This window comes from Pelophylax lessonae (genome assembly GCF_965119305.1).
Source record: "Pelophylax lessonae genome assembly, chromosome: 3".
NCBI classification, from domain to species: Eukaryota; Metazoa; Chordata; class Amphibia; order Anura; family Ranidae; genus Pelophylax; species Pelophylax lessonae.
In genome coordinates this window covers 533838306-533854449 of record NC_138770.1, presented here as the reverse complement: position 1 = coordinate 533854449, position 16144 = coordinate 533838306, and the positions used below count along the sequence as shown (strand labels likewise).

Here is a 16144-nt window from a genome sequence, read left to right as displayed (position 1 = left end):
CTTCCCTATAACTTTACCCCACTCTTGGAGTCTTGAGGTTTTTGCTAGTGTTTGAAGGCGATCAACCTTTCCTTGCATAAAAATCCCTTTGCTGCCAAGAATTTCCAAAAGAGATGGGTTCAGAGTAGCCTATTTTTTAGCCATCACAAAAGATGGGCTCAGGCATGTTCAGGATTCTAGTCTGAACCCACCAGGAAGCCGCCGCTCCACACCGCTAATCACAGGCAGTGACACCTTTCCCGGTCCGCAGCTGCACAGATTATCCCAAACAGGCATGAGCCCATCTCTAGCTATCACGTCAAACGGTCCCTTCCAGAGCCTTTCCTCCCTTCCCTTACTTCACAGCAACAAAGTTGTATTATGCTCAAGACCATCCTTAAGTTGGTTTCAGTGTTCCATCTCAATGAAGACACTGTTCTGCCATCCTTGTGCCCTGCTCCTAAGAATTCAAAGGAAATCACTCTTGCCTGGATATAGTGAAAACCATTGGAGTGTACCTGAAAGCTACAGCTTCCATTAGACAAAAGGATTTCCTCTTTGTTCTTTCCTCAGGACCTTGCAAAGGGATACCCTGCTTCAAAATCCACCATTGCACAGTGGGTCAGGGATTTTATTGAAAGCTTATGCTCTTAAACTCCTCCAGTGCTGTTGCTTGCACAATCCACCAGTCCTAGGAGTATATTTTTCCTTTATTCACCAAGCCTCTATTAGCAAACTGTGTAAGGCCACCTCGTGGTCTTCTGTTTAAAGGTTTTTACCAAGCAGATGTCCAATCTGTGGATGCAGCTTTTGGCAACAAGGTTCTTGCATCGGCACTCCTAACTTGGTTGGTTTTTGGGGCCTGTTGACACAGTTCCATTTGCCTAGTTGTTGCCCCCTTTTTATTCATTGCTTGGTCATGTCCTATGGTGTATAAATACGTTGCCTGTGTCATTTTACTGTAGGAATAAGCTAAAAGTTTTGACTTGCCAGTAAATTCCATATCATGGAGTAAGTACAGGACACGGGTCACACTCCTAACTCTACTTGTTTGCTTTACATTGCTTGCTAAAAACTCACGACTCATGTAGTGATGGTGGGGTTTTAAGGGAGGCACCCCTGGGAGGTGTGTTTTCAAAAGCTTTCCAGTATCCAATCAGCTGAAGGCACAAGCCTTTAACCCAAAGTGTATGAATAGGTTTCTGGTGTCCTATACTGTATCCAAGATGTGGAATTTACAGGGAAGTAAAAATTCCTTTTTTCTAGATCGCCCGATGAGGGGACACAGGAATAAAACATTTGTTCTGTTCAAAAAAGTGTGGGATTTTAAATAAACATCATTTCTCCGCTAGGTGGGTGCAGCATCTATCTAATGCTGTATCTGTCCCCTGCTGCCTCTTCACTGAGAACTGAGAGATCCAAGACCACTAATTGCTCAATTCTCAGGTACCCTCTGAGCACAGAGCTGTGACTGTCAGTCACTGGCTGTCTGCTCTGCCCCTCCAGTATTCACTGGAGCACAGGACTTTGCAGAGGGTGGGAACTGCTAGCTTAGGTTCGCAGCAGCACACTGAGAGGCTGAACCAGCTGCCAGTCAGGAATTGAGATGCACATTATTGTTGGGATCTCTGAAGAGCCAGGAGCGGCTCTGTGATGGGCTTTAGCCTGCTGTCAGCTGAATCTGGGCTAAAGGAGTGTAGAACTAAGTGCAATCCTGTGATCCACAGGAAAAGTATGGCCAAAAGAGCTTTGGTCAAAATTCTCCTTTTTTTAAGCTTCCTACTCTTGACCAACTTGAACTTCTTCTGGACATGCTGTCTGTCCAAACTTCCTGTACCTGAAGTCAAAGGTTGGGTATGCTAGGCTAAAGTGTTTTCTGTAGTTAATTTGATTTTTTTCTATTGAACATGGTATGTCTGTTTAAGCTTCATCTTAGAGAGCTTTTTTTTTTCTTTGGTTTTTTTTTGGGACTTGGCCCAGCAGTTTTTGTTTTTTTTAACTTGTTGCTCAGGTTTTCTTCCGTTAGGTTAGTGTGTGTTCTTATTCTTTGATAAATGGATGCTCCTCCACTTTATTGGATGAGGCCCATCATTCCTTCAGGTATTTGTTTCCCCTTAGTGGTGATTATCTGCCTTGGTCCAGAGTAACAGCTTGATCCTTGGTGCCCTCCCATTGGTGGTTGCAATTTCCATTTTTGGTTTAGCCCTTTCTCATCAAGACTTGATACAGGCATGAATTCTCAACATCTGTTGGACCGGTCAGTGGCTGTTGTCCATCCCTCAGTTGGACTGCGTTTAGACATTTCGACTGTTAATATATAACTAAAGGCAAATTTTTTTTCTTTAAGTTGTACAGAGTTTAACTCCTTGTAATTTTCATTATAACACTTGTAATTATTATTTTATTTTTTTTTTTGTTATTGCAATCTGTGTCCCCAGTTAGGGAGATTCACCCACTTTTTTTTTTTTTTTCAGTTAACCGTTATCACCAAAAGTGGAAGTGTATGAAAATCCCAAATTTGTCCCCAGAACAGTAATAGAAGGGAAATCTTTCACTGAGAATGTTAGCTTTAGGGATCCTGGTGACATCCAGGGATTCCCTCTAATTTTTTGTTAAGACTGGGAGAGGAAGTGACAGACAATTTCCCCAGTGGGACAGATGACAAAAAAACTGACAGTGGTCCTGAGCCTTTTTCTTTTTTTGTCAAGCCAGCTGGGCTGAACGAAAAAAAAAAACTGACAGCTGGAAGTATCCGCAGCACAAACTATGTGATGTTAGTACAGCGATCTCCCCTGCTGTTCTATTGTCTTCTGACAGAGGGGACTGAGAGCGTTGATCGGGAGCTGGCTGAACAGCAGTGGCCGCATAGCATGACTTTCAAATTCCCGTATCCTTTTTGATTTTCAAATGTGTGTAGTTTTAGGTCATTGGTTAAATCCCCCATATCGAATGGTATCTTTCTGATCTCTCTGAACAACTTTACAAGTCAACAAAACTATTTTTCTGCATGACCGCTTGGTAACCATGATTTTGAAGGTTTTAGTGCATTTTCTTTTTAATAGTTACTGTGTATACTGTGGGCATCAACTTCACAAATAAAACCTATTGCCCATCGATTGTCAGACAGGATAAAATAATGATGAGTCCAGATGAGAGTTACTAATTTTTAACCTGCTCAGCCCCTATATTAGGGAAAAGCTTCAGTGATTCCTTTCTGCTGACAGATCATTAGCTCTGAGCTGGGAAGAACCGTTGCTAGTCTACCTATTATTGCTATGATCAGGGAATGTATTGTTTGCACCAGGCAAGTTATTTAGTTGATTATGCGAAATGTGTTTTTCCTGGATATTGCAGACAGTTGTAATTTAGTCTTGGGTTTTAGTACGTATTTATGTAGGAGAACTTTTATTTCCAAGGTTTTTGGGTTAACACAAAAAAAAAGTTTGCTACGTTAAAATAAAATTAAAGTCAACTCTGAGCATAAATGTTTCAGAGTTATTTAATACGTTTGTGTTGGTCTTTACAAAAAGATGGAAACTACTTGCCATAGCAGATGCCTTCTCCGCCCATTGTTCACTTTTCTTCCAGTGTGCCATTTGCTGTGTACATAAACTTGTTACTTGCAGCTTCTATTGAGTAGTGTGGGAGTTTTCCGGTTTGAAAATGAAAATTATTCAGACAGGGATATGAGGCATCACCTGAGAAATTCTGACGTAAGCACAAATTCTTTGACAAACGTGCAAAAGCTTTTTATAGATTTTGTCGCAGATTTTACTATCAGCCAGCACAAAATTGTTTTCTCTTTGAATCTTTAAAATTGCAGATGGCTGGTCTTTAAAAAAAAAAAAAAAAAAAACTTTATTGCAGGCAAACCATGCCATAAAAATAAAGTGTTCAGATTCCCTTTTTCTGTGAATTATTTTATTTTACTTTTAAAAAGAACCAAGAAATAAAGAATAGACTAATTTAGATATATTTATACAGTGAGTGTGCTATACTTTTATGTAAATGCAAATTTTTTTTTTTCTAAACTATGGAGCATTTTTATTTTTTATAAATTTTATTTTTTTATTTTTTTTTTACTTGCCTTGAGCCTAAAGTTAAGAAACCACCTTCTTTCGCTCTGATCAGAGGTCTCGCCACAGCAGCAGAACCAGGAATTGTCATCAAGGCATAATTTCTTGCAGACATGCTCCTTTTTTTTTTTTTTTGTTTCTTTCACTCGACTTTGTGCTGTCACGCATAATGCCCTGGGTGCAGCTGGACATGTCTTTTACTGGCTAGCATTGAGAAGGGGGGGCTCAACATTTAGTCTCGCAACTCTGTGCACATACGCATGCTGCTTTGTACCCTTAATAGCTACATGGCTTGGCAAGGGAGCAACGCTGAAGTGAATTCACTGCAGGGCCTTTCACACTGTCAGAGGAAGTTCTATTCGCTGACAGTTACCAGGTTTTTCTTAGCTAAAGGTTAAAGATTCAGTAAAGCTGGGCATAGACGATTGCAGGAAAGAAAACCACGGCCGTGGAGCCATTGTGTTCTCTTAGCCGTCCCCATTGGGAGAACACAGTGATTATTGCTAGCGGCTATAACAGTTATCGCACGTAAAATCTGGTAGACTGGTTGCTCAATCAACTTGGGTACATTCAGCCTGCCCATACATGCCATAAGTAGCAGGAACCGGCCAAGATTCAAACCGTTTATTGCTGGTTTGCAGTCTAATTTAGTTTTAAACAATGTTTCAGTTGCTGATTTTTGTACATTTTACACATGGTTGTATTTTAACGTGATGAGGATAGATAAGTATTTGAATAAGCAGTTGGCTTTTAATTTGTGCATTTCACCAGTGTTCACACAGTGTTGAATGCCAGTTTCTATGTGCAAGTGAAATACATGTACAACGTGTAGTAACAATGTACCCCTGTAATAGTAATAAAAAGTGGCTCACTCTTTCTCCAGAAATACCTGGTGTGGCACTAGCTAATTCTATTTAATATTTATTACTTTTCAAAAAATAGTAACATTTCAGACCTCAAACCATTACCAACTGGTTGTATTATTGCATGCTTTTATAGATTTGTTCAATTTTTTATCAGAAAGCTTAGAAAATGCCACAAATAAAAACCTGTTTGATATATAGTTGTAATTTTTAAAGCCTTTTTCTTTTCTTTGACTTGAGCGAACCAGTGTTCTATGTCTGCTAAAGCATACTGCTAACCTTTCTGTGTTCTCTCTTTATGCTTTTTTTTTTTCCCTTTTAAATCCTACTACCTTTTTTACTTTTTGCCCATAATTTATTTTATTTTGTTGGAATGCTTTTCGTTTTTATATTTGTATTCCTCCATACCCTTCCGTTCTGCAGTGCGACCAAGATCAGTGCATTCAGAGCACCAAATTCGTTTTGCAGGCTGCAGCCACACCACTCCTTCAGGCTGAACCTACGATACCTGCTGATGAACCACCTTTGCCAGGAAAAACAACCATAACTGCACCATGCACCACTTTGGCACATGGCCAGCCAACTCCACCATCTTCAATCCCAAACCTAAACTCCGAAACTGTTTTGACAGATATGATACCCTTAAAAGAGGACATTGGAAATCATCAGTTCTTAACGCCAGATGAAGCACCTTCACCACCTGGAATGCTGCCAGCAAGCAGCCCTGTGACTCATAGCCATACCATGCATGTCCTCAACCTTGTCAGCCAAGACTCTTTGCATGAAGACTCTGTGCGTGGTCTTGTGAAACTCAGCTCGGTTTGACCAGCTGTGGTAATGCCCAAGTTTAATTGCACATCTGTTAAACTCTGTGATAAGCTTGCACTGTGTCATGATTCCAAATGCCCCTTGTACAGTAATTTTCAGTTTGGCAAAATAAAAACAGAGGCCATGGACTCTTGATCATCAATTTGAATAAGCTGGCTTGTTTTCTTATATATATCATTTTTTTTTTGCAACTGACTGCCTCATTCAAGAAACTGTTTCTGTAAGTATACAAGCTGAAGTTGGGGATGTGGCTTATGTAATCTGTGAACAAACTGGAAATGTGAAAACATGGCAGAATATAGATTTATTTTGGATATAGTGTTCAGATGGGCCTTTTTTTTTTTTTTTGAGCTGTGCCCCCCTGAGACTTTAAACTTGCCTGGCCACTAAAACCGTTATGGAATGAAAGTCTGGACTTATGCTTCATTTGGTCACCAAGCCCTGGATTTTTGTGGTGTAAACGGCTAACCCTAAAATTTGGGAACCTACACTGTGTTCTGTAAAGCAAAACATACACTTTGAGATAGCCGAATTGTGCTTGTTTCTCTAGGATGTTGTACTGCAGTTTTATGTTGGTATATGGAAATATATGCTGCTTACCTAAATAATATTTGGGGATAATGGTGTTTTGGTTAAACAGTGGATGCCAGGAAAGTTCATGTTTTTTCTGTTCACATTTAAGCATTATTTTCTTGATTTGGTCAAGTTTGCCCAAATTATAAAGGGCTGATATTGCTGAATGACAATGCATTGCATTTAATGACATGTACAAATGTTTAGATATGGTATAGTTTAATGCCATGACACTTTTCTTTCCAAATGTGCTAAGGCATCAAATAAAGTTACTTTTTCTTATTAGGTGCTGTCTTCCATTCAATTAATTTTTTGTACATAAATGTGTGCATACAGTATCTCACAAGTGAGTACACCCCTCACATTTTTGGATAAATATTTTATTATATCTCCATGTGACAACAACTTGTATAACAGTGTCAATTTTCTGTAAACTGGCTGTCCCCTTAAAATAACTCAACACACGGCCATTAATGTCTAAACCGCTGGCAACAAAAGTGAGTACACCCCTAAGTAAAAATGTCCTAATTGGACCCAAAGTGTTAAAAATTTGTGTGGCCACCATTATTTTCCAGCACTGCCTTAAGCCTCTTGGGCATGGAGTTCACCAGAGCATCACAGGTTGCCACTGGAGTCCTCTTCCACTCCCCCATGACGACATCACAGAGCTGGTGGATGTTAGAGACCTTGCGCTCCTCCACGCTCCGCAGTGCCGGTAGCTCTCATGCAGCATCAGACCATGACACTCCCACCACCATGCTTGACTGTAGGCAAGACACACTTGTCTTTGTATTCCTCACCTGGTTGCCGCCACACACATCTGAACCAAATAGGTTTATCTTGGTCTCATCAGACCACAGGACATGGTTCCAGTAATCCATGTCCTTAGTCTGCTTGTTTTCAGCAAACGGTTTGTGGGCTTTCTTGTGCATCATCTTTAGAAGAGGCTTCCTTCTGGGATGACAGCCATGCAGACTAATTTGATGCAGCGTGCGGCGTATGGTCTGAGCACTGACAGGCTAACCCCTCACCTCTGTAGCAATGCTGGCAGCACTCATACGTCTATTTCCCAAAGACAACCTCTGGATATGACGCTTAGCACTTGCACTCAACTTCCTTGGTCAACCATGGCTAGGCCTGTTCCGAGTAGAACCTGTCCTGTTAAACCGCTGTATGGTCTTGGCCAGCATGCTGCAGCTCAATTTCAGGGTCTTGGAAATCTTCTTATAGCCTAGGCCATCTTTATGTAAAGCCACAATTCTTTTTTTCAGCTCCTCAGAGTTCTTTGCCAAGAGGTACCATGTTGAACTTCCAGTGATCAGTATGAGGCAGTGAGAGCGATAACACAAATTTAACACACCTGCTCCCCATTCACACCTCGGATCTTGTAACACTAACGAGTCACATGACACCGGGGAGGGAAAATGGCAAATTGGGCCCAATTTGGACATTTTCACTTAGAGGTGGTACTCACTTTTGTTGCCAGCGGTTTAGACATTAATGGCTGTGTGTTATTTTGAGGGGTCAGCAAATTTACACTGTTATACTAGCTGTACACTCACTACATTGTAGCAAAGTGTAATTTCTTCAGTGTTGTCACATGAAAAGATAGAATAAAATATTTACAAAAACATGAGGGGGTGTTCTCACTTTTGTGAGATACTGTATGTACATAAATTTTCATTTTATGCACAATGTACTGTATGGCAGTACTCTTAGATTCAGCATACCTAAAAAAAAAAAAAAAAAATAATACATTTTTTTTTTTTCTAGAAAAATTTGCACAGGAGTAACCTTCGGTCACAGCTTGTTGCATAACCTTCCTGCTCACACTCAATTTATGATCGTTCCCTCACGCACTGCAGAGGATACCTTGACTGTTAAGAGCCAGCATCTGAGACAGATTTACTAAACCTGTTGCAACTGTGCATGGTAGCCAATCGGAATCTAACCAGCTTGTTCAATTAGGCTTTGCCAATAAAACTTGGAAGCTGATTGGTTTCTATGCAGAGTTGCACCAGATTTTGCACTCTCCACTTATAGTAAACGGCATTGCATTTCTGAATCTCAGGTTCTCCAACTGACAATAGGGGATCCTAATAAAGTGTTTAATGTTCATGTGATCGTTGTCGTCAGAGTGGTTTACATTCATGTGATCACGGTCTGCCCTGACATGATCGCATGATAATGATGTGATCGCAGTCTGGAGACTCTATTGACAAAAATGAAACCCCACACACTAGATTTAGTATTAAAAGTTAATTTATTACATAGAAGAAAAAAAAATGTTTTACATTTTTGTGCATTGTCAGCCAATATTGAAATCAGCAGTGTTGTGATTTTTTGTTTTGTTTTTTAATTAGAGTCCACAATCAAAAAAATAATCATAACAAATAAGTGATCTGACAAATGATAAATCTGCCACATTTTTCTGTTTAGTTTAGGATAGCGTTGAGAGGAAAGATGTTTTAATGCAGAGATTTGAAGTGGTAATGGTGGTAGGAGTCAGAAACACTGCACATGCTCGCCTACCCCCCCCCCCCCCTCCCCTCCGAGGCAGCCTCTGCCTACCATTGGAAGCTGCTGTGGCCGTGCCCCCGACCCAACTTCCTTCCTCCCCAGCAACAAAAAAAATTGTCAGGGGGCAGTGGGCCGCATTGCCTGCGGTTCCGGGCCACAGGTTGGACATGCCTGGTATAGATAAAATTATTTTTATTACAACTAAACCCAAATTCTAAAAAAACATTTACAATGCACTGTACTGGTGCATATCATACAGTCAATTGTATAGATGTTGGCTCACACAAAATGTCAGCGACTTCCAGTATGCAATGAAATGTCATAGGCTCCTTCCAACGTTTTGCGTCGGTCACGTGATTTCCTCGGGGGAAAGTCTACAGGCTGTCATTTCCAGTTTACACAGTGAAGGTTATTTTATATCTATTTGGCACAGTTTTTGGGTTAAAGGTGATCTCCAGGAAACACACTTGAGATTTAATTTTCTCTAGGCATCTCACCAGTGTGTTATGATAGAAACCCCAAATCACTAAAGTGCTTAACCCCCATCTCACTATATACGTTTATAAATGTTTTAAAGAGATAATGCAATGGAACTGCTTGAAGGAACAAAGCAGCTCCTGCAACCTGGAAGCTGCAGCTAATGATATATAGTGGTCTGAATAATTGTTTTTTTTTCCAGTGAGCCAACAATTTTCTCCTGAAGCTCCACCCTCCAGGGGCCTTAAAAGGAATTTAATGGGGGGGGGGGGGGGAGAACCTAAAACTATATCTGCTTGGACTAATAGGAAAACTAATGAGCCTTTCAGCACATAGTTTCAGATAAAAACATGAGCCTATGCCAATGGCCAAACTTTTTTTTTCTCCTTTTTTTTATTTTTATTTTTTTTTTGCTTTTCCCCTGAATGTTTCCTAAATAAGGGAGGCATTTATGAATGTATACAATCTGAAAAGCATAGAGAAACAAAAGCAAGCTCAAACTTTTTCTGATTTCAATTTCCCAAATGCACTTCTCCTTGGAAATAGACTATTGTGTTCATACAAGAACACTACTATTATGCAATACTCCTGCTAATGGAACAGTTTTGAATACCGGGAGCAGAGATGATCAAATCAATATGACAGTATCCAGGTTTGCATAGAATTGGCGGGACCAAATGATCACAGTGGGTCTTCAATTTTTTTTTTAATTAGACCATATCTGGTCTGTTCAACACTGACCTCTGGTAAGAAGTGTAATTGGGTGCCAGTGAGTATCATACTTTATTTTATGTGCAAAAGGTCAGAGGAGATTCTTCCTATGAAATAACCGGATGTGTACAGAGGAGCGCCAGGTACAAAAGTTTGTTTCTTAAAAGGCTTTTTTGAAATGTTTAATATATAAAATACAGGCAATGCACTTGGGTAGGATAGTCTCCCCTTTTATGGGGCTTGGGTGATGGAAATTGAATCACATCAGAATGTGCTAAGATTGGATTGGCATCCTAAAGAATTCAGAATCAGTCATTTGACTACATTCAAATTAAACAAGGGATCAGCCCTGATCGAAACCCACCTAAAGAGAGAAAAAAAAAAAAGTTCCATTGGATACACAAGACATTAGGTGGAAGAAAGATTTTAGCCACGTCCCACCCACCAAAATGGTTGTTATCCTGACTGGGCATCATATGACGTTAAACTGGATAAGCCGCGATGGCACGCAGAGCGGCGATCGGTGGTGTGGCAGTGTGTCACTGACACACTGCATCTCCGATCCCGGTAAAGAGCCTATGACATAGCTGGTCACATCGTAACTGGGAAGTGCTGTTTATCGGCTTTCCTCAGTTCGCACTAACAAGGCGCGAGTAGAGGAGAGCCTATCTGCGGCTCTCCTGACGGGGGAGGGTCTGTGCTCATAATCAGCACATTGATATCAGTGAAGACCCATCAGAGATGCCCACTAGAGCCTACCAGGGATGCAAACCCTTTCCATTAGGAAAGCCAACCGGCAACCTCCAAAGATGCCAATCAGTGCCTATTAGTAATGTCTGTCAGTACCTCCTCATCAGTGCTGCCTATTTAATGCCCATCAGTGCTTGACAGTGCAGGAGAAAACTTTCTTATTTACAAAATTTTATAACTTAAACAAAAACTTTTTTTTTTTTTTTTTCAAAATTTAGTCTTTTTTTTTTTTTTTTTGTTTATCAAAAAAGAAAAAACAGTGGTGATCAAATACCACCAAAAGAGAGCTCTATGGGAAAAAATGGTGAAAACTTTGTTTGGATATACCGTATTTATCGGCGTATAACACGCGCCTGTGTATAACCGGCACCTAAATTTTAGGGCAGAAATTTCAGGAAAAAAGCTGAAATTTAAAATAAACAGCTTTGAACTCAGAACATTTTTTTTTAATTAAATGTAGTCTTACCAGTGCCCACGAATGCAGCCTCATCAGCGCAGTGTCCTTAAATGCAGCCTCGCAAGTGCAGTACCCATAATTGCAGCCTTGCCAGTGCCCATAATTGCAGCCTCGCCAGTGCCCATAATTGCTGCCTCGCCAGCGCAGTGCCAATACATGCAGCCTCGCCAGCGCAGTCCCCATAATTGCAGCCTCGCCAGCACCAGTTCCCATAATTGCAGCCTCGCCAGTGCCCATACAGCCTCGCCAGCGCCACTATACACATCACTTTTAAAAATGTCCACAAAGCAGCGCCAAAAGGTAGAAGGGGGCAGGCGGCGCTGAGGAGAAGGAAGGACGCGCTCTCATCGGAAGTCCCGGCGCCTATGATTGACGTCGGCATAGGAGGCAGGACTTCCGATGACAGTGCGTCCTTCCTTCTCCTCGGCGCCGCCTGCCCCCTTCTACCTCTCGGCGCTGCTTTCTGGACATTTTTTTTTTTTTTATGTCGGCGTATAACACGCACAGCTACTTTTTCCTCCATTTTTAGGAGGAAAAAGTGCGTGTTATTCGCTGATAAATACGGCAGTTTTGCATAAACACGCAATTTTCATTCAAAATGCGACAGCGCTAAAGCTGAAAATTGGCCTGAACAGGAAGGGGGTGAAAGTGCCCTGTATTGAAGTGGGTGATAAAGTATAAATTAAAGTATAAGTATTATTTTTGGAGCCTGTAAAGCATTGCACCAGCGATCTGCAGGTGTCCTTTAGATTCCATACGGGCAAGCAAAGACACTGAGTAACATATTCCACCCTAAAAACGGGTGGAACATGTAACATGTTCCTAAAGGTGAGTTTGTCCTTTTATTCTGCTTATATTTTGCCTTCTGAGTTATCCCCCTTTAGCAACATTTCTATTTACATTCTTTTCATAAAACCTTTCCATTTTTTATTGTGTAGAATATTTAAAATCCAGTGACGTCATCAGCATTCCATGCTGATGCTGGATATCCTCAAGCAAGGAAATGATTCAGGCTCTTTCTGACTCACTGCAGCTTCTAAAGCACATTGTGCTAAGCCCACAGTGTGCAGTGAAATTGGTGTAAGCATTTGTAGTACAGGAGAAAAGCCTATATGTGACTGTGCAGACTAAAGGTAAGGTTGGATTTCAGCTTTAATAAAGCTTACAACTTACTGGTCTTGTTGTTCTATGTATCAAAACACTTTAGGATCACTAATCTTTATAAGGCGATTTTGGTCTCCTCTTGCAGATTGGGTAGGTTAAGTCCCTAAACATTAAACCGCAAATGTTTGTAGCGTTAATGCAGCCTTTCCTTAACAAGCCAAGAGAAATTCTTAGAAAAAAAACAGATGGGAAGCTTTAATGAGGTCTGATACAGACATGACTGCCTTATGATCAACAAATCGTTAACTGGCATTTTTAGTTAGTCTCATGCTCCATTTTTTTAAAATGTGGCAATCCTGCATTAATTACAAGGTTCTTGCACCTATCTTACAAATTCTTACTCATTTGCAGTATAATTTTGTTCTTGACCTTGGGACCTTCCCTCTCGTTTCCTTACGACTCTAGACTTTCTAATTGCACTTTGGCTAATTTGTTTCTACTTCCTAACATTTCTACAGCAAATTGGGTCTATCCTTTTCAATAATACTACAAACTGACTGACCATAAAACATTCTACGCGAAGCCTACAGAGGTTATTGGATTGAGATAATCTGTATTTGATACTGATGGTTATTGAGAAGATTACCAATGACTGATCTTCTGAGGACATGCTAGGTCCTTGAAGAAGCTTTACTTCTACAAATGGAAATAAACGAGCATCCAGTTCTATTTGGGACATTTAAAAACCCCGTATCCCTGCTGTTTTTCTGTAGGCCAATTTGATTTTTTTTTCTCTTAACACTAGGCGCTCAGCACTTTTAATCACTACAAGTCTATCGCCCTTCTAAATGGTTTTTTTTTTTTTTTTTTTTCACTTCTATACTGCCTACTTTCTCACTGGCAAGATTGAAGTCTCCACTTTTGAAGCCTCCTGGGATATACATGTCACATACCCCAGGGGACATCAATTTCAACACAGCGGCCAGAGGAGGGCAAATCTGGCTGCCTGTCATCAGGTGCCAGTTGCTGAACTAGGAGGCGGCAGCCGCCTTCCCATGATGTCACAAAGGAAGATGGCTGCGTGGGACCTGGCATGCAGGATAGTAGATAACAGAAGGACAGTGCTGTACTTACTGGGCATATGGGTATGTTTATTGAGGTCAACCCAGGAGACAAGGTAAGAGAGGACAAAAAAATAAATAAAATGTACGTGGGAAGTAGTAATCCTCTATCAGCCTTGTTCAGTTAAACAAAGTTTTAGATTCGTGGTGTTGTACCATTGCGGCAGAAAAATTACTCTGGGCTCCTTCCAATGATTGGTCATATGAGCAGCGTTGCAGTATTGGTCTCTGCCAAAGAGGGATTTAAATCAGAGCTGCTGATTAGCCAACTATGCCTGAATGGATTCCCCCAAAGTCTGTCCACAAATAACACATGACCAAAGCCCAAGTATATATCCTCTAAATCTGGCCTACCCAGTATACTGCTCCAAAGTGCCAGACGATTTTTATATCTGTAGATTTGCATACTAGACAAGAGAGAATTCCCTTTTCCTTAAGCCTTGTACACACGATGAGAATATCAAACTAATGATCATCCTTTTTGTGGGTTCTTTTACATACTAGTCTCATTTCGAAAATAAAGAGGTTACTTAACTTATGAAAATTCTTGTACAACAGAATCCAACTTTGGAAGTAATGTAATGTATTCTTTCATTTCTGAGCATGCTTGGTCTTGCTCTTCCATTAGTTATTTTTTTTCCAGACGTAAACTGGTTAAATGAAAATCATACGATCTGGTATCGTATGAGAAATGTTTTCGTGTTCATCCCTTCGGATAATTTCAGACAAAATTACGTGATTGGCTCTCGAAAGCTGTGTTCTAATGATCAGATTAGCATACGGCATTTTTCATCCGATTTTCGGATTGTGTGTACTAGATTTAGACACCTATGTGTTTTGCTTGTGTCATGGGACCTGTCAGTGTAGGGATAAAGGATGTACAGCTGCTGACTTGTTTGGTGGCACAAGCTCCTATTCCTTACTGCCACTACTACTTAAGTCATGGACTTAAAACAAGCATGTGCATATCACATGTATTAACACCTTGGTCGAGGTCAGGGACTTGCATTGTGGAGAAGAAAGGATAAGAAGCACTAAAGCTTGCACCAGCATAAAGCTAGTGCCCAATAACTTCCAAAATTCTATTCTAAGAAATTCCTCTGTGCCACTGCAGAAAATATTGCATGTTGCAGTTTTGACCTGGATAATCATACTCCATAATGAAAGGGGGCCTAATATGTAGGCACCTAGAAGATCCTGAAATGTGGTGCTGCAGGTGATAGAGGTATTTTTTTTTTTTCATACTTCCAGTTTGGAAAAAAAAAAAGCTGAGGGTTTGGTTTATGGTTGGGTTTACACTGATGCGATGCTTGAACCACAGCTATTAATGTGCAGGTTCCCGCACCGCATCAGAATCACAGGCAGTTCACACTGCGCTTTGCGAACAGCTGAAGGTGTCAATATAAAGTTAATGACATCCCCAAATCGGTTCGCAGGATGCTGTGCTAACTATGGAATCGGATTGCATGGGTCTAACACCCATGCAATCCGATTCTAGTGCGGACTAGAAAGGGTCCTGCACCATTTTGGTCTGAATACGATGCAATTTCAGCCATACAAACTGTATGGCTGAATTCCCACCACACAAACATTGCATGTGAAATGCACGGGAATGCAGTGCGAATCACATGCGATGTCTGCCATATCTATGTGAACCCAACTTTATGCATCTAAAACAAGCAACCGAGAACTGCAAGTTAAAGTAGAACTAAAGGCAAAACTTTTTTTTTTGTTAGTTTTGGGGAGAGGGATTTAAAGCGCTTGTCAGTTTTTATTGCTGTCTGTGCCCCTGTTCATTCTCCATATTTGCCCTGTTTACTGTTATCCTTCCCTATTTGCCTTGTTTACCGTTATCCCTCCCTATTTGTCCGGTTTATCTTCATCATTGAAAATCATAAAAGTAAAAGAAAATCCAAAATTTTGAGTTTTCCCAAGTAATAGAGGGTGAATCTTCCAATTGGGATACTAGTTCTGGTGACCTGGGGGTCCCCAAGGAATTCCCCTGATTTGCAGGGATTTCTTCTCACTTCCTGTGAAAGGAAAGTGAAGGGAAACCTCCGCAATCGGACATAAATGGAGGAAATAAAAAATCTGACGGGTTATAACCCTCCCTTGCTCTATCCAGAATGGAAAAAAAAAAAAAAAAAGATTCCTTTAGTTCTACTTTAAGAGATGTTAGTGGTCACTGAGGAAATCTTTAAGGGAAAAACACATCTAACAAATCCATGAGGTTTATGTACTAAAGGCAAATCCACTGTGCACTACAAGTGCACTTGGAAGTGCAGTCGCTTCAGATCCGATGGGGACATGCAAGGAAAATAAAAACAGCATTTTTGCATGCACAAAATTGGATGATAGACCTCAGCAGAGCTTCCCCTCATTTCAGATCTTCTCCATAGGGTCCTTTCACACGGACTTTCCACCCGGCAGACTCTGTTTTACTCAGCGGGGATTGATCCCCGCTGAGCAGGCGGATGACGGGTCCGTCTCCACTTACTTTGCAGAGACAGACCTGTCAGATCCCCTCTATGGGAGATCAGATGAAAACGGACCACCTGTCTGTTTTCATCTGTTTCCCATCTGATCCAATCCTCCAGATGGATGAAAAATAGGGTTTCCATCCGTCTGGATTTCAAGGACAGGATCAGATCGTGTGTCAGCGGACATGTCACCGCTGACATCCGC

General features: G+C 40.8%; 1 protein-coding gene across 5 annotated transcripts in view; it reads left to right on the top strand.

Annotated features, from left to right (window-relative positions):
• ZDHHC14 (zDHHC palmitoyltransferase 14) overlaps window positions 1-16144 on the top strand; it is a 139232-nt gene that overhangs the window by 114750 nt on the left and 8338 nt on the right. For 3 of the 5 annotated variants that reach the window (XM_082249828.1, XM_082249825.1, XM_082249826.1), the window contains one exon: window positions 5342-5954. The exons of 1 other annotated variant lie outside the window; for it this stretch is intronic. In XM_082249828.1, the coding sequence (XP_082105954.1) occupies window positions 5342-5743 (402 nt within the window). In that variant the 3' untranslated portion in view covers window positions 5744-5954. Of the gene's footprint in view, window positions 1-5341; window positions 5955-16144 lie in introns of those variants that run through there. One more of the 5 variants, XM_082249827.1, reaches the window with a different exon arrangement.